This window comes from Mya arenaria, chromosome 4, assembly GCF_026914265.1.
Source record: "Mya arenaria isolate MELC-2E11 chromosome 4, ASM2691426v1".
Lineage (NCBI taxonomy): Eukaryota > Metazoa > Mollusca > Bivalvia > Myida > Myidae > Mya > Mya arenaria.
In genome coordinates, this window is record NC_069125.1 from 72,297,529 (window position 1) to 72,323,032 (window position 25,504).

Sequence of the window (25,504 nt, forward strand, 5' to 3'; positions counted from 1 at the left end):
ATGAAATATGAAGTTTTATCAGTGAAAATATCAATCTGATATGTTCACTACAAATTAAAGAGTGAAAATATTAACTTTAAGAACTCCTTTTTTAATTCAAGGGTAGACTAGTCACTTCCTTTGATTAAAACTAAACTCATCTTTTTTGGAATCAGTAAATGTTGCCCAAAATAATAACTTTAGAGTAAAAAGGGTTGCGTATGTTTAAATAAAGGTATTTTTGCAATTAAACATTAATTACCGTTTCTGAGAAACTTGAAGCTGAAGCTGAATGTACGGAACATTTGCTTCGAACGAAACATATTGCAGACGAAAACAACTGCTCGTAAATAAAATCGATATTATATCATCTATTAAATATAGTTTTAAACTGTATGACTTCGTGGTACGAACTTCACGAAAAATCAACACAACAATTAACTGTTTTTACTTTTTAATTTGTCAGCAATCAAGCTTGGTCTTCACTCTTCATCTGGAAACGACCCGTCTTCAAGCCTATCAGACTGATGTTTGACAGGGAGTGGTGATTGAATACACATGTATCATGAAACAAACACTATAACTTGGAAACCTGTTTTAAATCCAACGTTAATACACATTTGGATTACTCACACGTTCGACGATTTAAATTTGCATTCAGTAATTGGCAACCAGTGTTAATTTGGTCAACATGTATTTATTCCCTGTTCATTTAAAAAATATGTTCGTGCACTAACTGTTAATTATTTAGAATATAGATGCATTCATAAAAGTTCATTGATGAATACACATCAAATGTTTGCGCTAAAGCACGAGTAAATTATACACTATAAAAAAGAAACTCTTTGAAAACTATTTATCCACGAGCCGGAAATCGAAATGACAGCTACGTCATCAGGTATCAAACATTGCGTGAAGGGCGTCCCACGGGTTGTGGCGGAGCAAACTCCCTTTTAAAATAGAGGGTGTTTAGATAAAGAAACTAAAATACAAAAAAAACTTCGAAAATAAGCATAAACGAAATAGAACAATGTTGATTTCAGTGTTAGATCGTAATTGATTTCTCTCATGATCATATATAAAAAATATTTTCAAAAAATGTTTTTCTATGACAGTAGTGTGAAACCTAACTATCTATCACTAACTATATATCCTTTATGAAATATATTTGTTTTTCGTTTTTCATTGTCAAAAAAAAACCCAAAACAATTAACGAAAAGACAGTATATACCCGAACCTTTGTCCCTAGGTAGGGGTGAGCAAATACAACATTTTATGAAGTATAAGACATAACTTCAGGGTCATGTGGTTGAAAGCCAAAAGCAAAAACCTTTTCCTGATTTAATTTTCAAAATATCATACACGTAATTTCAACACAGTTGCACACCTGACTATTATAGACATCATCTATTATACTATCTATATATATATACATTAATTAAACATAGTAAACAACTTCTTAACCGCGTTTTTAACATGCTCAATCGGAACGATGCATGTCCCGGCAAGATTGCAGCTCAACTAATTAAAAGTACAACATGACTTTAATGAAATGTAAATAGATATATGTTAATATATGTACAAAGTTCATTAACAATTAGTAACTATATTCCCGTGTCAGAAGGTGTCGCACTTGTTGGCGGCGTTCATGTTAGAGGTGGCTGGACACCGGAAGGCGGCCGTGAACTCCTCCGACAGTGACAGGGCCGTGTTCACTCTGGAAGTGAACCAAATGTAGGGATAGTATTGGCAATGTGGCACAATTTGAGAATGTGCACTCACCGATATTGGATTTTTGTTATTTTTTTTACAGAAAATACGATTGTTATATGAATTACGGTATTCAATGGCATCATTGGCATACCTGATATTTTCTGGTATCCTCTGTGCAGAAGCGTAATAATAACCGAGTGCGTCCGTCCGTGTGTAACAGAATGTCTGGAAAATATTATTATGCAAGTCAAGTTTTATATCAACACGTCAATATGGAGGTTATAAGGTTTCAGACTTATAACACTGTGTTCTTCTGTTTGCAAATGAACATGAACTTTTCAATGAGGAATTGAATGATCATGGTTTTCGCTCCGCCCAAAAATACCATGTGAATTTTAAGCTGCAGTCAATTTCGAGTGCATTTTCGGTGCAAAAAAGCATTAGTTTTAATTGACTGACGAGCACGTCAGTAACAGTAGACAAGCTGGATTTGAGAAAACATTGTGTTAAACAACCTGGGCGAAGGAGAGGAAGAAACTTTGGTCGTTGGTGTAGTGGGGCGTCGGTGTCGGTCTCTCTTCACCCTTGTCTGCAACCCACTTTCGGTACGCCTTAAAAATAAAACTTTCTATATTTGTTTGTTCAATTACATGCATTTTTATCCCCAAGTGAAAAGAGAAGATTATAATTATGCTTGGTAGATTCCTCACGTTTCGATATATTTGTGCGCGTGCTTATGTGCCTTACTAGCGCGGGAAGTTGCGTTATAATAAAAAAACACACTGTTTTTAATGAGCTACCTTGTAGGCGATTTTCAGACCACTGGTCTCCGCAAGGCCTTCCCATGCAAACCGTGCACCGTTCACCAAAAGCTGAAAAGAATTAGAACATACTTGGTTTCACAAAAGTCATAAGACTAAAGGACATAAATAACAATTCTATATATGTTTTATATGATCAATTACGTCTCAAAACCCTCCATGATCATCAAAATTAAGAACACATGATGAGTGCAAGAAGACAACAGAAGTTAGCGTACAGTTTGAGGTGATGCTTGTCCGACTATCCGGAATGGCCCCATGGTTTTATTGTGGTAGGCGGCGGCAAAGCACTTCTGGGTGCTCTTGTAACCTTCTAGACTGGCGTTTGTGTACCAACCTCCGTCCACCCGCCCGTTCTCGTCATAGTAACGGCCTACGATAATTGGGACAATTATGCATACCAGAGGTATTAACTGTCAAGGCATTATGCCATAATTTAGTACAAGTTTTATATTAAACCTTAACTATGATAAGGAACTTGTCAACGAAATTTATAAACATTCAAATTAAGAGAATATTCTTGGCAACAAAGTTATATTGTTCTTGACACTGTTTTACTATCGGCTCAAAGGAAAAAAACAAGCGTTCAAGGGACCTATTTCCACTCAATTCATGAATATAAAAAAAATTCTGACCGATGCCAAGACAGTCGATTTAATTATATTTACAATTTAAGGGGGTACACACAAGATTTAACTGTTGTTGAAAACGATTGTATTATTCGTTCAAAGAAATAAACTGCTTCTAAAGCTTGGTTCAAATGTCATCTACCCCAGTTATCTATGGCGTGGATCATGTAGTGGCCAACCAAGCCGCCCATCGAGCCGAAATTAAAGTAGTGGGGAAGATTCCACTCGTAGATGGGGAACTGCAGCATGCCCGCAGGTACCAGCAGCTGGTTCCAGTAGTTGTAGAAGGTCATCCATGTGTCGTACGAGTTGTAGATCCAACGGGACCTGTCCTCCCCGCTTGTCAATCGCCTCGTCCAGTCCTCTTTCTCAAACACATTCAAGTTCAACAGGTTTTGGAAGTAGTCCGACCGGTTAATGGCGATCTGGCAAATGGATATATAGTTGCTTTTACATAGTTAACAGTGGTCTGTGTAGATAGGACAGTGGTCAAACGTGTCAGAATGCTTTTCGGGTTACATGTTATCAAAATACATACAGACGCACACCAACATTCATTTACGTAATAGGAAATGTAATAATATAGTGTTCGTACGTCTTGGTAGATGCTGTCCAGCTCTGCATCGTTCATGTAGATGTCCGGGTAGCCCATCTTGTCCGTGGATGCCGCCAACTTAAACATAAAAACACAAAACAGGTGGGTACTGCTAATGTTAATGTTAAATATAGCATAGGATTCTGTACATACATTTATAAACTACTAAAATAACAGACGTTTGTGTAAACAGACGAGACTGGCACACATATAAGTCCATACCAACAGTATTCTGTTGGAAGGTAATGTTGTGCTCTTAACTGCTGCTTTGGTAATGTGAAACTTTGTTTGAACGATCCACTTTCATTTAACTCTTCAAACCTTTGCCTTGGCCTTGTCCCTGGTTTGCTGATCGAGAAACTTGTTAGTGTCTAGGGATGCAATCAGCGTCTCCTTGATGTACTTGACGATCTCCTCAGCCTGGTGAAAAAACAATGGCAACACACAAAGTTAAAGCAGGGTCGTGGTCGTGAGTTTTGTTGGTAATAACGTTTAATTCAGATGCGTTTTAACGTCTCGTTATACGTGATATTATATATTGTTAAACTGTCTACGTTCGTGTTCACATAATTAGAAAAAGGGATCACACTCTTAAAATGTATAATAAATTGCTGTTGACAAAATGATATTTTGACAAATAAAATATGAATTACCATAGCAACGTCCACAAAGCAACGGTACTTTCATTTTGGTATATTACAACATACATATCACGACTAGCAAAATTGGCCATGCAACATGCGTCATGCTTAAATACTGAATGAACCGACAACATTAATACATGGATTTTAATACAAACTTAAATTCAAAATAATGTTCAAAACGTCTTCACTTAATAATGTGAAACTAATCAAATACGTGTGATAAATTTAACTCAGTCTTTTTATTCAAGTAATTTTACACTAAGATTTTAAGATGGTGTTGTTCATTAGTAATTAGTAAAACGAGCAATTTTCGAAACAATCGTCTATGTCCAAATATTAACAGCTCAAACCTGCAAATATGTAAGAAAAGTGTTTTCTGATTATTGCAGCAGATACTTCGATAAATGCTCTCTCTGATACGAGGGTTCTTTGTGATCACTGTTTATCAAGTCTCTCATAGAAATACACAGAGCTGTCGCGACCTTGCTCTTGTTTTTGTCCTTGAAGTGTTGTTTGGCGTACAGGGCACCCAAGGCGTCTCCTAGGGCGTGGCTCGCGTGCCAAAAGCAGTGGTGCCAGTCACCGTAGAATGAGTTCCAGCCCCACACTTCCTCGTAGAAGATCCGATTTGCGTGCGTGTACTCGTACGAGATCTCCTGGGCGTACCGCCGCGCCAGCCGCCAGATCAGGTAGTTGCTCAGCTTCCTGAAACGACAGGCGTGGTAATTGCCATGGCATCCGATGGTGGTATGTCTGCTACATGTATATCCGTACAGTATACTAGACACATCGTTTGAAAGATAACAAACACCGATACTCATAGTGAAACGCAACCCTGTAGGCAAACATAATAAAGCATATTTCTGAAAGAAACGAAACATGATTGATCATGACATCACGTTGTCGATATTTATGACACTCTTTCCAAACCTGCTCCTACTACCCCACCAACACGTACATGCACCATTATTTCCATCTGTTTACCACCGTTCCCATACCATAACCCAACTGTAGGTCTGCATTCCAAAGGTTACCTTCAATCTATTCTCTTCTACAAAATGATCTTTAACAAACAGAGCACCAAGTGCATCAGGGAACTTCTTGTCAGCGAGGGAGAAGCAGTGTTTATTTGTGCCTAGGAAGGAGTAGACTCCGAACTGGTCCACGAAGAAGTCGCGGCTGGCATGGATGTACTCCCATGATAGCTCGGTAGCGTACGACTGGCTTAACCGCCACACCAGGTAGTGGTGCATTTTCCTGTAAGCGTGGCATAAGAGGGTCCTTCAAAAAGTTCTGATATACTGTTAATACAATACTTACCACAAAAGAAACACGAAGTTGCTTTTTACGGTGACCCCAGAATATATGCCCAAGTTGTTAGTTTTGTAAACCGATTATAGCCATTATCTAAAACTGTCTGATCAGCCATTGGTATATAATATATAAGGCACTGACACATGATGCTTGATATAACAGTATTTTCCGAAATACTTTCTACTTTTTCCTATGAGATAGGAAAAAATAACAATGACCCGTAAATCCAGAGAATAGACACGAGGATTGCGACGTGAAGTCGCTGCATAGTGGGGCTTGTTAAACAATAGAAATAAATAAGCCAATGCGTATCTTAGTAAAAATATACATACTCTGCATATTTTGTAACCTCTGTTCTCTCTGACCATTGCTGTTTTAACCAATTCATTATTAACAAAAACAAAACAAACTATGAACATGATTCAGCACTAATTCCTACATTATCCTAGCGATGTCGCTGTTGACTGACCTGTTCTTATCGGTGGCGGGGAGGTCGGCGACCATCTGGAGCATCCGGCGGACCCAGTCGTCCTCCTTTACGACCACGCGCGTTCCGCCGTTTACGTTCTCAGGCCCGAATATGTACCGAAAGAAGCTTACAAAGTCCACCTGCCGTCACAAACAGAAACCCTTCTTAATGGCATCAAGTGCGTTTACAGTCAAAAGTTGACAACCTTGTTAAACAATTTGAATACTTATTTATAAATGTGTTCCTAGTTACAGGATATAAATTGTTATACAATATAAACATACGCACAACGACAACATGAAATATATGAAATTGAAACTAGAAGCGTCATCAGAATTCGCGAGATTGTAAAAGATGGCAGGGGCAGGGGATGATCATGTTTTTGCGCGGTTATTTGACCATTCTAATTGGCCAATTGTGTCATTTGAACGAGATTCTTAGTCGATTAAACGAGATACATAAGGCGTTTTAACGCGTTACCAAGTCGTTTAAACGAAATACATATGGCGTTTTAACGCGTTACCAAGTCGTTTAAACGAGATACATAAGGCATTTTAACGCGTTACCAAGTCGTTTAAACGAGATACATAAGGCATTTTAACGCGTTACCAAGTCGTTTAAATGAGATACATAGGGCGTTTTAACGCGTTACCAAGACGTTTAAACGAGATACATAAGGCCGTTTATTGAAGGAATAAATTAGTAATCTATGATTTTCTAACAGGGACGTTACTCGTATTAGCATTTTTAGTAATTATCGCTGGAGTTATGCCATGATGACGTTTGCTCTATGACGTCATACCACGTGTTTTCAGCTCGGAACTGAAACTGAATTGTTTTAACGATACACGTAAATCTTTTCAACGATAGAAAAACATGTATGTTGCCTTTATTTCACCGTACAATTTATAAAAGAGTCTTAGAAAGTCTTACAAGATTTAAAAGGATTACAAGACGAAGTACACCAAACTCGGTTTGTTATGCATCGAGTTATACCAGTACCAAAATTATAGAGACCATGGAAATGTGTGTTTGTTTTGTTACTGTTTACACAAGAATGTGGCCAACACATACAAATGGGTTGATTTCTTCACGCCAATATTTAAAAACCAAACCATAAACGATTCATTTATTGAAAAAAATAATTCTGTAAAGAATTACTGTACCACGGTGTATCTGTCGAAAGACAGATGAATATTGTTATATAAAATGGTTTGGATTCGAGATTGCATGCCAAATTAGAAAAAAATGCCCCAAAGAGTAATACAAATCTCATGTAACAAATAATCACATCGAAAATTGCAATTAGTTTAGTAGTCAAATAACAAAAAATGAGTGTTTTCAAAAGCTATTACGTCTAGATGTGTGAAATTTAAATTGTGTCCCTCCATTAATGTGTCTGCGGGCAAAATACAACTAAGAGCGCTGTTATCTGAAACGCGCCGTGTCAACAAGGGTTTCTGTGACTGAGTGATTCTAGCCACATGAAGGGTATCATCCAGGTGAGCCACTTTGCGACGTACCACGTTGTTTGTCTGCTGGGTGAGGTCGGTCAGGGAGACCCGCCGGTCGTGATTGTGGGGATCCTCTGTCGGCACCGTGTTCGCTGTTATCTGAAACACAAGCCGCGGATGATATATTGAGGAAGGTGGACCGATGCCAATCCATAAGCAGGCGGAGCAAACTTAATATTACTTTATCTCTTTTTAACAGTGTCCAGGAAAATGCGGTATTTTTTTCCATTAGGAGTGGTTATGTGATATGTAAAAAGATACCTCTGTAACTGTGCTCGTGTAAAATTTAGCGGAAACGTTAATGCCTTTTTAAACAAATACTTGACTTTCATCGTTGAATTCTGATTAATTTATAGTTAAAAAGGTAGAACATACGCTTAAAAGGGACATGCCAGAAAGCCTATACCATCGAAATGATATCGCATGCTCGAATAGAAATTAGAAAGAAACTCACGGTAGAGTAAATGTACGTTATATTTAATATACATTAATACGACTTACATTGGCGAGCTGAAACTCTATGTCGAAGGCATCGTTGACGAACGTATCAAGCTTGTTTGCGACGACATCACGGTCCAGGGTAAGCCCCGAGTCACGGGCCAGCAACTGACCAACCGTCCGCATGAATTTCTTGTAATCACGCCGTATCTGCATTGGGCATTAATTGAAATGTAAATCAAGTGTTCATGTTTGCGCGTGATTGGGTGAACACTCGGAATCCAAGTTAAAATCTGCAAATTAATGTGCTCTCTTGCTTCTCATTTTCATTTATTTGCTTTTGATTTTGAATTGTCTTTTCAATGTACAGGAGGATACATGTAGCACAGGAGGATACATGTACAGGAGGATACATGCACAGGAGGATACATGTAGTACAGGAGGATACATGTAGTACAGGAGGATACATGTACAGGAGGATACATGTACAGGAGGATACATGTACAGGAGGATACATGTAGTACAGGATGATACATGTAGTACAGGAGGATGCATGTACAGGAGGATACATGTACAGGAGGATACATGTAGTACAGGAGGATACATGTAGTACAGGAGGATACATGTACAGGAGGATACATGTAGTACAGGAGGATACATGTAGTACAGGAGGATACATGTACAGGAGGATACCATAACTAATGTTTTTTAGCGTGTTTGTGTTGACGTTTGAACTTTGCGCACATTTCATGGCAGGTATGCATTAAGGGGCGCAGAGGTCTCACCTGTTCGGTTGTGGGGCGCGTGTAGTACGTCCACGACATCCCCATACCCGACATGTCCACCTGCAACAGGAAAAGTCTGCGGTCAAACTTGTAACCACTCACAACAATAAATTGCAAACATACGAACTTGGCCTGTAGTGATGTGAACATGCGGCAGTTTAATATCACCTATTAGATCATCTCGCGAAGTCATGCAAAACAAAATTGTAGCGTAACTGTGACGTTGACTTGGTGACAGTGTCGGCAACCGGCAATGACCATTATATATAAACATGTATGTGTATGTGAAATTGTCATAGTCATTTCGCACCTCCCCAGGCCGTTATTTGAAAGCCACTGTGTTTAAATTACCATAATTTTAAAACCATGGACGTTTAACTGGAGGTAGAAATACTCTTCGGGTCTTATTTGAAGTATGAAACATAAACATAAACGTGTTTACATGTCTCTCAATACATGTTTGTGACGTCATCCATGTTTCCTTTAGTACTCTATATTATATGGGTTATTGGACTACGTTCCGTGCCTTCTTTCGTCTAACTGTCCAATATACAGAATAAAGAATTTATTGAAAAAGAAAACGATAGATTTGAAATACCTGGTTTCCGATATATTTTTTAAGTTTTTATTGCAGATTTGGCATTATTTTTTTTTAAATCCTGAAAATTGTGTAGGCCGCGGCCTACACGGCCTATTGGAAGCTACGCCCCTGAAAGCCTAATAAAAAAATAAATAAAAAAGCCCACCTACCCTACCTATTTTTGAAAATGATGTAACCCTCACCGAACAACTTTTTTTAGGCCTAATGAACTGTCCAATATAATATCAACAGCCATTGTTCATATAAGGCCAAAAAAATAAATAATTGGTTGTTTAGGGTAACCTTCCCAAAATTTCTAGGTAGGGTAGGTAGGGATTTTTTTTATTTTTTTATTTTTTTTTAAATCTGTCGTAAATTCAGAGTGTTTTCTTGCACATGGCAGTCTTTCCTACATTACTGTCATTGCCTGACTTTGTTTTATCATATAAACAATAATTCTGATTAAAATCTGCATTTAGCCGCCCTTCGTAACTCTCTATTCGCTAACGAATATTTTTTTTTGCTCAGAAACGGAAAAGAATAGTTAGGGTCGGCGCATTTTTATAGGTAGGGTCGGGTTACCCGAAACAGACATATTTTTTTTAGGCCTAATGGATACTCAGTAGAAATAGTATTATGGTGTGTTTAAAATACTGTACATTAGGGAAAAGGAAAATGTTTATTTATTTTGTTGTATGTCCCTTTAAAAACAGAAAAAAACACAAAAACAGCCTAAAGGTTTCCGAATTAAGCGAATAATTAACAATGATAACACATTTTGCTCATTGTTATATATCTGTAGAAGTTTAATTTTAAAGATGATTATTTTGATTTGCCAGAGAGATTCACATGATTAGTATCTGCGTGCCTTGATCTGTTCTTTCTCTGACATAATGGACAGTTTTCGGCCTTTCACCCTTACATAAATGTAATTTTGTTTTATTGATTATGAAGGTCAACATTGGCATGCGTGGTCGTATCAGAATATTGTAAAGACGTTCTATGATGCGCAGATAAAACATTGTATTCTGAACACAGCGTTAATTAAATACATCCAAAAGTATGTTAACACCGGTTAACTACATCACTTTGAACATACAGCTCACAATAGTTACCATGTTCTCTCTTTTGAATTCTTAATAGTTTAAGTTCAATGTCCATACATCACATGGATGTAAATTTGGTACTTGATGAAATAGAATCATGATAGAAGAACAATGATAAATTGCAATAAAGCCATAATGGATTGTAAATAAAGATTTACAAATATGAATGTTGCAAACGAGTACCTCGATTACCCTCCGCGTCCGGTCATATCGGTCCGTTGTAACGCGGAAGGTGAATAGTGCCGCAGTCCAGAAGTCGACGCTTGTCTTCTGCAGAGCCGAATTCAGGTCGAACGTGTCCGCGTTGAACGTGTTGAGGACATCCCAGCCACCCATTGGCACCACGATCTTCTCGATGAACGTGCGACCACCCGCTTTCATCTTGCCGTAGTCATCGATGCAAGACATGAAGAAGTCCTTCAGTTTCTTTTCGGAGGACCAGGAGGAGGTTCTGGCGGGCGCGACCTCCAACAGGGAGCGCAGTTTGTCTTCGTTTTCGTAGTACATGTTCCAGAAGATCGTCCGCTGTCGAACATCCGGATCTAGCGGGTTCTGTGTCTGGTAGTTGCCGCAAGCGTACTCGAAAAAGTCGTCACATGGGTTCACTGAAGTGTTCATGTTCGAAACGGCCCAAGATGCCGCCTTAAGGCACGATGGGTCTGTGCACAACGTTCTTAGAGCAGTCTGCGTGGCTGCTACTCCTGAGGTGTTTGCTTGCGCATTTTTACCATTCGTTGCAACTAAAGCAATGAGCACCAAACAGGTAATAAATGCCACAAGTGACACTACAGCAAGAATAATCTCTCTGACACGAAACGAGTAAGAACTGATCTTGATTTCCGGTATGATAGGGGCAGTGTCACCATCGAACTCCTTGTAGTTGTCTGCCATGGCGACGGGATTTCCGGTGGGGTCTGCGAAGTTAGGGTTACTGAAGCCCAGTCCTGAGTTGGCGGTGCTGAATCGGACAGCAGTGCCGGTGGTAGGGCTTGACGGATCCGTTTTGGTAAATTTTAGTGATTGCACTCCGCGTTGAAGAGGAGGCTTAGCTGATTTGCTCATCTTTATGCTAAAACAATTAAAGATAACGAGCCGAGCACAGTGCGGGAGGTGGTACTCGCACGTACCGATGAATCTCACGGGCTCATCAACTGCCGCGCTGATTAAACAATTAAATGATAAGGTCCACCGATTTGAATTTCCGTTTAAATAAACAGTTAGATATAAGTTTTTACCAAACGATACTTTACGTTAATAGTGCATATAGTTGCAGTTGATCGGATTCTAAAACGACAGCTTTCTGTACATGCGTTTAATCTACTTTAACTTTCCAAACGTTTATAGATTAAACGCACAATATTAAATTCACGACACTGATTGACACAACATAAATTTAAACATTGTAATGTTCGCACAAAATACTCAAACTATTAAATAGATATGTACATTTTGTAGTTAGGCACACACGTTTTTGATGAAAGTGGTCATTGCCATTAGTCGCAAATGGTTTGTAGCCAAAATGTAGGACATGGATGTTTATTATTACATGCACACTTTCATTTTGGAAATCAGAGGACACGATGTTAACAAGGATGTCATAGGTCACGTTATCTAAGATGGCGGCCGGACCTAGGGACGTCTGTCATGTTTTACATGATAGTTTGTCATCTGCTCGTGCGCATTCATTTGAAATTCCATACCTACATGTAAAACTCATTAGTATAAAAGCGGGAAATCGTGAATTATACGTTACATGTACTCGCTGTATTGCATTGTTTAGAATATTGAACTGTGTTAACACGTTAACGTTAGTACCATTCCTAACGTCTGGACCGGGTCGTTTAAGACCGGGTCCACCTGACAACTGGGGCGTTTAAGACCGGGTCCGCCGGACAACTGGGGCGTTTAAGACCGGGTCCGCCGGACAACTGGGGCGTTTAAGACCGGGTCCACCTGACAACTGGGGCGTTTAAGACCGGGTCTGCCGGACAACTGGGGCGTTTAAGACCGGGTCCGCCTGACAACTGGGGCGTTTTTAACCCTAAGCAGCCAAATGTATCGGTAATAGACCACCGCATTAGTTTCGCTACGGGTACAGAAGCTCTTGGGCTCAGATCGCGGCCTCTTCTACCCAAAATAAGTAAAAAGATGGTACCAGTACTAGCTCCCTTGCCTAGATCTCGGCATTGGAGGTTACTGACTCCGTATCCCGTGAACAGCACTTAATCACTCTTCAAATGCTCTTTTATCTGGATTTAACTGGGAATTACAGTCACTTCCAATATGAGTCGTGTTGGCATCACGGTGGGAACAAGCCGCAATGCAGGCAAAAGGCGAGCAGACCTTCCAGTTACGTTGTGTATCAATAGATTCAAGGTTCGCCACATTGCAACGACCTTTGTGTTATTAGAATATATAGAGGATATTTGTTTATTTCAGTGTACGATTAAGTGAAATAAAAAACGATCTTACACTGAAATAAACAAATTTTCTGTTTATTTAATGCTTATTTTCGGAGTTTTTTTTTTTAATTCTTAATTACCCCCTGTTTTGAAAAGGGTGTTATTTACGCTGCTACCCGGGCAGCCCCTCACACATAATTATACGGTCAACTTTCAATTTCCGGTTTGTTGAGAAAAAGTTCTCTGCTATTCATTCTTATAGTTTACTATTCGCTCGTTTTTTAGTGCAAAGCTTTTATGAACAGTAATCAATGAAGTTTTATAAGTGCACATATGTTCCAAAAAATAACTAAAACACTTTTACTTTAAGCTGGGCATGAATACATATCCAAATTACTACGCCGCCATTTAATGAATGGAATTTGGAAGGTCAAATGTGTTAGCAAAACAAATGCGGATAATCATTGGATTTTAAACATTTTTCTTAGTTTTAGACTGTATTTCATGATACATGAATATTCAGTCATCTTACTGTCAGAGACCAGTCTGTTTCGCTTGAAAACAGGTTTGTTTTCTAGGTAAAAGAGTGAATGCCACGCTAGTTTGTTGACACTTTTTGAGGCGTGGGTGGGGTAAAAAAATATCAGATTATCTGTAAATTGTTGTGTGAATTTTCCGGGAAGCTCGTTTTATGTCTTACAACGACAAACAGTTCAAAATACATTTGAACGATGAAATAAAATTATATTTATGTTCGAACAGTTGTTTTCGTCTGTAATTTGTTTGGTATGAAAGCAAATGTTCGAACATTCAGCTTCACTATCAAGAAAACGTTTGAAGAACGGGATAGCCGGTAATAAACGGTAAGTTGTTAATTTCCAAATATATATTTATTTAAATTTATAAAACATTTCTTTAAATTTTTGTCAACATTTTCGGGTTCAACGTGAAGTGTTCTGTTTTGATCAAGGGGAAGTAACAAAGGATTTTTAAAGTTGTTCTCAAAGATGATATTTTCACTCCTTATTTTTGCAGTGAAAATATCAATTGATATTTTCACTGATGTTATTTCACTGATAAAACCCCATATTTCATCGAAAAGCATGAAAGAAATTGTTTTTTCTATATGCTTTCCGATGGTTTATAGAGAATTATCAGCAAAAAAAAAAGATATTTCACTGTTTCAAAAAGTGAGAATGCAAAATTGATATTTTCACTTTTTGAAATTTTAGCCCGCCCTCAGTTCCAAAACAAACGTCAGCGCCTACAGCACGGGTGCAAAACAGTGGCTCCAGCTCTTTTAGGAGCTGTGTATAAAAAGGAGCCAATGACACTTCTGAGCTAGAGAAAAAGAACGGATATCATCGTAAAACGTAAGTATGACTCGTTATTTTATCTAATATCACAATTATGAGGGCTTAAATGAGAAATCGGGGAATGCAGTGCCATATAAATATATTTAATCTTCACACGTATTTGAGTTATTTTGTAAACATATTGTTTATGGAGTTATAAAACCGATTCTCCCATCAAACACATCAATGTTTACAAACGAAAGTAGAACATTTTCACCAATTTTCAGCTGAATTTCACTCAAGAAGCTTACATTTAAGATAAAGCCAGTATTATCGAGTGCTTTTATTTTGTCGGGAATAAAAATGACCGCCTGATTACCGAAATAAGCATGTTTATACTCCTTTTCTGGGTTGAGCTGGAGCCAAAGCCAGGGAGCTGGAGCCAAAGCGTGGAGGCTGAGCCAAAACGCTGTATAATAATGCATTCAACTGGTCATATTTGGAATAGTTGCAGTTTTTTTTTATTTATAACTAGTATTAAGATAGTGTTGTATTTTTTTAAATATATAATTATTTTTGATTAGTTAATGCAATTCATCAGATAATGGGCGTTGCAATCTCAGAAATGTCGATGGAGCTAAACAATCCTTTCACAACATCTGTATAATTATATGGTTACTGTTTCTTGAACAGTCTTCTAACTCCAATCAGGTTCCAAAATAAATGAATAGTAGTGGATGAAAGAAAAGTGTGTCATTTAACAAAGATTAGATAGACGAAAAACTGGTATACTATGTGCTAAATTACATCAACTGACCGCTAGTACATCAATCGGATTGAATACGTGTAAGTGTTAATTTTCTTTTTTTCTGTACATTTGATTTATATTTGCTATATAAAAAAATGAGGTACCCTTTTTACCGACATTAAACGCGAGCTTGGCTTAGATTAAGAGAAAACTAGTGTGAATTCTTACAATAATTCATTGTTTCCTGTACCTGCAATGTGTCTACACAGCATAAGTAAGCATACGATATTAAAGCTGCACTCTCACAGATAAACCGTTTTTACAACATTTTTTTTTTATTTTTTGTCATAATATAACACAACACAGGTTTGCTTTATTATTACGATAACATATTATCATTTTTTTATTAATTAATATAGGACAATTACACCTTTTTGAGGTCGTTACCATCTGCAAAGGCCCGCAAAATGGTTTACAGCCCGACGAGTAGCGCGAGGGTTGTAAACCATTTGAAGGGCCTTTGCAGATGGTAACGACCGCAAGAAGGTGTATTTACCATTATTGCATAAAATTACACACCATGAGTAACTTTTTTGTTGAAAAGCTGTTTAATGTCACGAAAATACAGAAACAGTTAGTTCAAAATAACCTCAATAACATGTACTTGTGTGACGTCACGAGTGATGTCACTGAAAAAGTTTTACATTAAGCCCGAATAGGGCTGCAAAAAAACTCTCGACAGTTTCATTTTTGCTTTAACGCCATTTTTTTCAGTGTTCAGTCGATTGGAAGGTGTTTTCTTTTTTAGTAATTTACTGGATTACCTGGATTATTTACACACAATACCTATCGGGAAATCGAATAATTACCGATATATTCCTACTTTAACATTTATATGTTTTGGCAACTAATTTAAACCGGGAAAAATTGTCAAAATGTTCTGGACAAAATATTCAGCATCTTCAGCATCTAACAGAAAAAAAAATTGAAAACTATTTGTTCATTGCATACGAAGTAATGGAATCATGTCCATATAAGTCGTTTGTTCTGAATAAAATCAACAGAAATGACTAAAGTTGGTAGAATTCAACGTTTTTGACTTAATTTAGTCATGTTAGTGCCTTTAGAGCAAACAAATAGTCAAAACAACTGCAGAAAGCACTATCTAGTAAACACACATCAGCTTGCCAGGAAAAGATATTTCAAAAGGAAATATGTAAGTAATATGTGGTTTATTTCATTTCTTTAAAGTTTGTATAAAGCTATATATGCTGAAATATGTTTTAGTGCACTATTTGCATATTTGACCCACTTTGGGTAAGAACCCAGGTCGCTCAGTCTCCATTGTTATGATGCGGGCCCTGATAGAGCTTGTGATAAACAAAATAGCCGGGAATTAACGGCACGTGAATTTACTGAATACGCTTTGGCTCCAGCTCCCTGGCTTTGGCTCCAGCTCAACCCAGAAAAGGAGTATAAACATGCTTATTTCGGTAATCAGGCGGTCATTTTTATTCCCGACAAAATAAAAGCACTCGATAATACTGGCTTTATCTTAAATGTAAGCTTCTTGAGTGAAATTCAGCTGAAAATTGGTGAAAATGTTCTACTTTCGTTTGTAAACATTGATGTGTTTGATGGGAGAATCGGTTTTATAACTCCATAAACAATATGTTTACAAAATAACTCAAATACGTGTGAAGATTAAACATATTTATATGGCACTGCATTCCCCGATTTCTCAAATAAGCCCTCATAATTGTGATATTAGATAAAATAACGAGTCATACTTACGTTTTACGATGATATCCGTTCTTTTTCTCTAGCTCAGAAGTGTCATTGGCTCCTTTTTATACACAGCTCCTAAAAGAGCTGGAGCCACTGTTTCGCACACGTGTACAGTGCTAGGACGCAATTCAACGACGTCATTTACGAAATGACGCTATGTGCGCAAAATTGGCGCCTTTTTATAAAAGAATAAATAATTAAGGTGGAACGCGACTATGAACGCGAATTTTCGAGTTACTGTCTGGAAATTGGTAAACGAATAGAAGAGCATATGCCCAGTTAGTGACTGTTTTTACATTTTCAATACTTGGAACAGTTTTAAAACTACGACTCTTCAAAATAAACCACTGTCATATTTTTGCTTTTCAGTTACAATAACCGATATTTTCATCAATTCTTTGTTCACCGCTATGAAATTTCAACCTCAAGTGCGTCTTGTGAAAACGTTCACGCACATATATTTTTCTTGCTCTTGTTTTACGTTTTTTTTTTATTTTAAACTCGTCTATAACGTCATTTTTCGCGGGAAAACGGCGCCTTTCTTTAATTCTTGAAAAAAATTCTCATTTAATTTTTTATTGTTTTAAAAACATGTATTGAATGTTTTATTACAAATCGCCTGATATGAAGAAAAGGATACCTTACCGACTTCGTTTTTGCGCAGTACCAAATAATCTAACCCCTATACCTTTTCTTTTTCAATACGTATTGTAAGAGCTTAGTTTTGAATAAACCACTGATCAATAATATATAACAGTAATTGTTAATTTTAGTTAAATTTATAATTCAAGATTGTTTTCTTCTGTTGAATTCGGAATTCCGAATAGTAAACATTATTAAATCCTGCAAGCACTGATTATAAATGAACTATAGTTCAAGTGACACGCTTATTCAAAATCAATACAATTTTGTCTTATAAAACTTTAACTTCTTACTCAATTATGCATTTATGGAAAATATTATTACTGATTACAAGATTTTAACCGCGTGTTTAATAACAGAAAGAGCAAAAATATTAAACGATTGGTGAATGCTAAATTATTGGTATACTTAAGATCAGAAGCAGAGCAGCAACAAGGGGACCCCGTAGTGGATATACTATTACCCATCATTACATTCAAGAAAAGCATTGCCTTTTCAATATTTATTTCATTTTCATTGTCTATCTTATGTTTGGGAAATAATGGGCAAGGCTCGGACGAAATGTCGGTAAAATATCAACGGTTCTGTCATGGTATATCTATGATCAGATCCGACCAATCTATATAAAGACCACAAATTGTCCATTAAATGTTATTTGAGAGTTGCCAATCGCCGAGTAACGAATATGCTAAGAAAGCGGTATGCTACTCCCTCTGAATACTTAGCTGCTAGGTATGATTGCTATTTAATCGTCAGAGCCTTACCAGTGAAAAAAACACACAACACAAATCAACATCGAAATAATGAAATGGTAAAAAAACAAACAAATAAACACAATAGGTTTGCAGCACATCTAGTGTTGAAATCATCAGCTGGACTTCGGCGTGAGGTAGAAAGCCAAATGGTTAGCGAGATGTGCAGAACGATTGGATCGTAACCTCGAGTCAATCTCCGGATTTACTGAAAATATATATAGGAAGCAAGCAGAACACATGTATCGAAACCAATATCATTCATTAAGTATATATGCCTGTATGTAGACGAAGTGTGGGGTTTTGGGAGGGTGGGAAAAATAAACCAAAAAATAATAGTGCTGCAAAAGGCTGACCTTTCTCATACGATGGTCGGAGCAAAGAGGCCTGTATAACCATGTGCTTTGTAGAGGGCGCGCACTGCGGCCAATCAGATCAGTATAATATGTTACGTCATGCAATTGTTTGCGATATGGTTATAGAGCACCATTAATTAAATGCATTACAAAGATACCAATAACGAAAGTTATCCTGAAAGGAATAACTTGAAATATTTACTGTGGTCTACTCTAATCTCATAACGTAAAAATACCATCTTTTATGCTCTTTTCTTTCAAATCAACTCGGTATTCTTCATAAGAACCATTGTTTTCGACAAGATTTCTGCATCCAAGCGGCGGATTACATACGACCTTACTATCATGGAAGTCAAATAGACTAATTTTATTTGCATGTAGAATATAAGCTTTTATTTATACTCAGATATGAAGCTATATCATACAATATTTGTATAAATATTTTGACACCAATATGCTATAATTTTAAACTGTACTATAATTGTATATATATAATATTATTTATGTTCTATGTCTATCAATGTTTGTATATATTATGAATATCTCCAGCCATGGGAAAAATAAAGATATTCAGTTGGGGGAGTAAGAGTGCATCTTTAAATAGTTACTATAAGCTCATTTTCTTAAGCGTGGTTATAGCTTACATATAAACACACGCACAAAACGTACAATAAAATCACACACGCAAGCACGCGTAAAAACGTACCCCACACACCATCTCACACTCAAGCACGCGTGCACACGCATGCATGTATGCGCTCGCGCGCGCACACACACACACACACACAAACACACACGAGCGCTTGTGCACACACACACGCACGCACGCACGCACGCACACACACACACACACACACGCCCACACGCACACACATACGCGCACGCGCACGCGCACGCGCACACGCACACGCACACACACACGTACGCGTGCACAGCCATTGTACGCACGGCAGGGACCTTGAGTGCGGGATAAGGTAGCTATGTTGGCTTCTGTATCATGGGCACTGAATCCATCAAAACAAAAGTTGTTTCATGAAGTTGCTTGTACGCACAAGAAGCTTTGATTGCGTGGTAAAGTCAGGAAAACAGAATAACTCGTTATGGATTAAAACAAACAATACGTTGATTAACAAAATTCAACATTTTACTGCACTAAAAACATTAACTTTAAGATCATCATTTAAGCCATTTGGAACATATATTCTATCGTAGTGTGTGTGTGTGTGTGTGTGTGTGTGTGTGCGTGTGCGTGTGCGTGTGTTTGGCGTGCGCGCGCGCGTGCGTTTGTATGGGCGTGCGTGCATGCACGAGTATGTGGGCGTATACGTGCGTGCATGTGAGTGCATTTGTGTGAACTATAACAACCCTTAATAAGATGAGATAATAGAAACAATTCAAGGTGATCATTTATAATCAGTGCAAACGCAAGTATTAAACACAAATACGATTTACCAAAACTAATTATATTGTTTTAATATGCCTTCAAGAATGAATAAATATCGAAAACAATGGTTCTTATGAAGGATACCGAGTTTAATTTGAAAGAAATGTGCATAAAACACGGTATTTCTACCGTGTGAGACCACAGTAAATCCTTTAAAGCATTCACCCCCAAAAAAGAATATTTTTTGCGCTTTCTACTATTAAATAAACATTCTTGTAATCAATGAATAATATTTTGCATGAATTTATCATTTAGTAAGAAGTAAGGGTTTATCAGTCAAAATTGGTGTTTGTTATACATGTGAAATATTGATTTTGAAAAGGAGTTTCACTTTAAAATTTTAGTGTGTTTTAAATTAACGCCGATGTAACATTCAATTTTGACTCCGTTATATATCGACCACATGAGTCATTTTTTTCTGTTCAAAGGATGACTGATCATTTTTTAACGTCAAAAACTGACCATCCCCCACCCCTCCCCCAACCGTTGCGTAACAAATGGCCCTCGTTGAAAGTTGTTCAAGAGTTTTATTCACTACCAAACTTAGTCAATAATATGGTTATCCCTATTAGTGGAATTTATTAATTGTATATGTTTTTATTCAACGATAACCGATTGGTTACATCAAACTTAGATTCAAAACACTGAACTCTACAGTCGCGTATTTTATAGATCTGTATATTATTACATTTTTCTCCGATAGTGACATACAGAAGTAAACTTGGATGATTTTAGGGGATGGGGGTGCACCCCCTTTACTGCCTGGACCCGTTTTTGCTTATTACAAAGTAGATTTCTGTCGATTATCATTTTTTGGTTTGTAAGTTATATTTTGTGTATGAAATGAGTGTCACACACTGGATTTACTATGCCTTTGCTTAGTTTAGAGCCTTATAACTTCAGATCTCTACTGATACTTGGTAACTCATGAAGTAGTAGAACTGTTTATTGTTGTGTTATTACTGTAGATGAATATATCAGAAACAAAGCACTTATAAGCATAGCCCCATGACTTTAACGATTATTGATGTGTATTATCAAAATATTATAATTAGGCAAATGAGATTGCTTAATAATTTAGAAAGCCTCTCATTAAAATAGCCGAAAGATTTAAGTCATCCGTTGATTTATAAAGCTGGTAATTCAGCGCCCGTCTTGTGTGGAATTATATATTTTGTACAACAACAATAACAAATATCCCTAACATAAAACTGATCAGACTCTCTTAGATTTTTAATCTTTTCATTTAATTAACAAAAACAATAGTTCCATTAACGTCATGTTAAACGTTTAATACAATACGTATTGAAAAAGAAACAGGTATAATGGTTAGATTATTTGATTCTGCGCAAAAACGAAGTCGGTAAGGTACACTTTTCTTGATATCAGGCGACTTGTAATAAAACATTGAATACATGTATTTAAAAAATCAAAAAATAAACGAGCAGTTTTTTCAAGAATTAAAGGGACTGTCTCACGGATGATAAAATAGCGAAAAAAAAAATGTCGAATAATGACATAAACTTGGCATCGATGTGTACAATGCATTGAAACTTACTAATTGAAGAACCACATAGTTTACAATTTATTTAAGTTTAGCAGTTATTTCGTATTTTTCCATTAAAAAAAGATTACGGGGTCAGTCTACCAGGTAGATTTCATTCCTTATGCGTGATTGGCTAGTCGGTGTTATCACGTGATATTACCGAGGTAGGTTTATAGCTTAATTATGTCACGCATTTAGTGAAAGCCTTGATAGCTCGGTAGGGAAGACGCTGTTTTCAATATTGGCGACGCGGGTTCACCCGGTCTCCGACACAATCTTTCTTTTTTAATTTTGGTACTTTTTTACAATTATGACATCAAAGCGTAACACATTCTATTAGATAAATGTCCTAAGGTTCATTACAGAAAAAACTTGTTTTGGTGCAAATCTGTGAGACAGTGCCTTTAAAGAAAGGCGCAAACACGACGCCGTTTTTCTCGCGAAAATGACGTTATAGACGAATTTAAAATAAAAACGTAAAACAAGAGGAAGAAAAATATATGTGCGTGAACGTTTTCACAAGACGCATTTGAGGTTGAAATTTCATAGCGGTAAACGAATAATTGATGAAAATATCGGTTATTGTAGCTGGAACGCAAAAATATGACAGACGTCTGAAAATTGACGTCAGTGGCATATTTTGAAGATTCGTAGATTCAAAACTGTTCCGAATATTGAAAAAGTAAAACCAGTCCCTAACTGTGCATATGCTCTTTTATTCGTATACTTATAAAAAATGAAAAATTGTTTGTTTCAGTTTAAGATATCAATTTATTTGACCTCATGAACACCAAAGTGAATATTTTACTCGTTGCTACGCCGCTTGTGAAATATATTTTTGGTGCTTACTCGGTGAAAAATATTGCGATATTACACTGAAACAAAATATATCCTCTATATAATGATGCGACCCGCATCTGGACATAAGAAATATGTAATAATGTCATTTTACTTACCTCGCAAATGTTTTGGGTTACGCATCCTTTTCATGCTTTTGGTGCATTTGCACAACTTCATACATTTGGCTACATTGTGTAAGCAGCCTTATGCATACTTATGTGCAAAGTCTACATAGAAATTTCTAAATTCCTTCATTTTTAATGACACGAGATAAGAATCTCAAATCTGACAGGGATGCAGCTAATTTGTATTGCATGTAAAAGTTTTTGTCGTTTATTCCCTGTACTCACGGTTTACGGTAAATCTAGATGATAATGAAAATCACTTTTAGACCCACATAATTGCAAAGTAACTACACTTTATTTTGTGTATAACACTTGTACTCACGTAATTTTGAGTACGAATAATCGTACAGTTCCATTTTTTGAAGGATATTTCACAGCTTCTTTCTTGCTTAATTGAACGTTGCTTTGTTGCACCATTTAATCGATTACCAGGGCAACAGAACAGAACAGAACATAATTTTATTTGACGTATATCCACAAGGTACATGGTCATAGAACTACATTTATATAACCTGAATAAAAAATGACACAAAATATAGATTCGATACATGCATTGTCAATATTTAGATATGAATTATTTGTCATACGTGAACAAATATATGCAATTTATCAAATATGAGGGTGAGCTGATATAAGCTACTCACTATATGTAACGGAAGTTCTATGTTTAAGAGATTTTTTATGTATATTTGGAAAATTTAAATAAAGTATTTGTTGTCTGACTTTAGCAGTTTTATAAACTTTTATTAATCAACTATTACGTATTTGACGAGATACGGGGAGAATCGCGGTACCAATACCAGACAACTGGAGACAATGTATGCCAAAACTCGCTCAATATCGACCAAACTCGGCCAATATCAACAAAACTCGGCTTATTAGTTTCCTCCGTTTTGATTGGCTACAAATCTCGCCTAATATAGGATTTGAGAAATGGACAATTTTCATTGGCTGTCGAAACTCGCTAATATGAGAAATATGTTGGATTTTCGGGCTCAGGCAAATACAGCTAACCTCCGACAAATATGAAATCACCTAATTAATAACATTATAGTACATGCTTGTTCTTACATAAAAATATTTCTAAAAGAATTCCTTCTGCTTAGAATATTTTTCACAGCAGTAACCCAATTATCGACAGACACCATGCACGTTCAGATAATTGACGGACATCGTGTATAAACTGTTCAAAGTCCAGTTTATATGGTTTAACCAACGTCTTCAAATTATGTTTCTAGACGCTAAACTATGAACACTAGGAATCAAGACTGTTCACGTTACACCACAATATGTATTTATTATACAAACTTACACATCACACTATCTTAACTGTTAATTTATAAAAGGCTACACATGTTAATTGATAATGTCTATTTATGAATATTATTAATCTTAAGGTTTGGCAGAAGAATGCACGGCTTTTTAAGGACAGCGGGAGACGGGGTCGTAACTTAACCATATATGTCATCCCTTTCACAGATGTTCACAAAGTCACAAACGTTCACAAAGTCACAAATGTTCACAAAGTCACGAATGTTCACAAAGTACACAACCGATCACAAAGTTACAAACGTATTGAAACTTAGAATCACCGTCCGCAGCTGACCCTGGTAATCAGCGGGACCGGACTGCGTAAGGCGGTTTCCTAATTATGTAAAATGTTTTGGCACATCGAAGCCGCCATATGGAGCTCGTAGGGATCCACCGCCGAAAAGGTTAATCTAGGATCGTAAGGGATCCAGGAACACCCCCCAAAATACCTTTTGGGCGGTCGATATGCCAAAACGCCGTGCATTGGGAAAAAAGCTTAAGTTTAGTGTAGCCATAAATGCATTTGTTAGGTTTTAAGTACTTCACACATTCGAAAGCAAACAGGCGAGCCAAGATGTATGACTTTGTACAAGGCTGCTGAAATGTCATTTAAAGCAAGTCTGAGACTAGAATGGTCATACAAATTATGTTAAATACTAGCCATCAGATGCTAATAAGATTTGCAGCATAGCTATTCACCCTTATGCGGACTGATTACATGGCTTTCACGTCGGACGAAAATCGCCAAACTTTACGCGGTAGCATTTGAGACCAAATGAACTTAGTTCTGGGCAGCTGCTGTTTCTTGAATTCCAACAGACTCGGACATAATATCGAAAGTTTGCTCCCGACCTATATCATTAGCCCCGCAATGTACTAGAAGGGCGAACCCGTTTGCTTAGCAAAAAAACCCCAAACATATTTGACCTGCCAGACGATTTCAACGTTTTTGGGGCCGAGATTAGACCTGCCTGCCCGGAAACTTTACCTTGGTATAAGTGTTAATATGATCGATAGACCGATACACCAGACTGAAATAAAGAGTAATATGGGAGCCCATTAAAATAATGCTACAGCTGATCATTTGACGATTTGCAATATACAAGAACTTAAATTTTAATCGTTTGAAACTTGAAACTTGAAACCTTGTTTATTTGATTAAACGCCTATTTTTACATAAAATACTCAATGGCGTTGTACAATACAATGATAAAATATTTTAAATAATTTAAAGATATAATACTATCTAGACATCAAACATACTTAATTTGAAATAAAAAAAAAATAAATAAGCTAAATACATCGTTAAAGCAAATAAAACACATGACATGAAGTAAGATAAATTAAAATATCTAAAAATAAAATGAATATAAAACATAAAATAAACAATCATCGCATGCTAATTTATCACAGTTAGTTTTCCACTGTTCATTGTTCAGTCACTGTTTTTAAAACAACATGTCAAATTTTCGAAAGTAATGTGTCTTCAAGTTCTTCTTAAACACTTCTAACGATTTCGATGTTCGTATATCAGATGGCAAATCGTTCCACAGGGCTGGGCCAATGGTACTTAAACTGCGATCAGAGAATGTTTTATGTTTGTTTGTTGGTACGACGTAACACCCCACACTGGATAGCGAAGAACGAAGATTGCGTGGTGGTTGCTTT

The 25,504-nt window shown here is 36.9% G+C and overlaps 1 protein-coding gene across 1 annotated transcript; it reads right to left on the reverse strand.

Moving 5' to 3' along the window:
- Nucleotides 1-1,505: 1,505 nt before the first annotated feature.
- LOC128229946 (endothelin-converting enzyme 1-like) lies at nt 1,506-11,649 on the reverse strand. The gene is made up of 14 exons (XM_052941871.1): nt 10,771-11,649; nt 8,902-8,961; nt 8,180-8,326; nt 7,688-7,777; nt 6,165-6,304; nt 4,864-5,086; nt 4,059-4,157; nt 3,738-3,815; nt 3,285-3,567; nt 2,732-2,886; nt 2,493-2,564; nt 2,208-2,303; nt 1,844-1,917; nt 1,506-1,696 (listed from the first exon to the last, which is right to left on the reverse strand). The coding sequence occupies exons 1-14, from the start codon at nt 11,647-11,649 to the stop codon at nt 1,597-1,599; spliced, it is 2,496 nt and encodes an 831-aa protein (XP_052797831.1). The 3' UTR covers nt 1,506-1,596.
- Nucleotides 11,650-25,504: the final 13,855 nt, after the last annotated feature.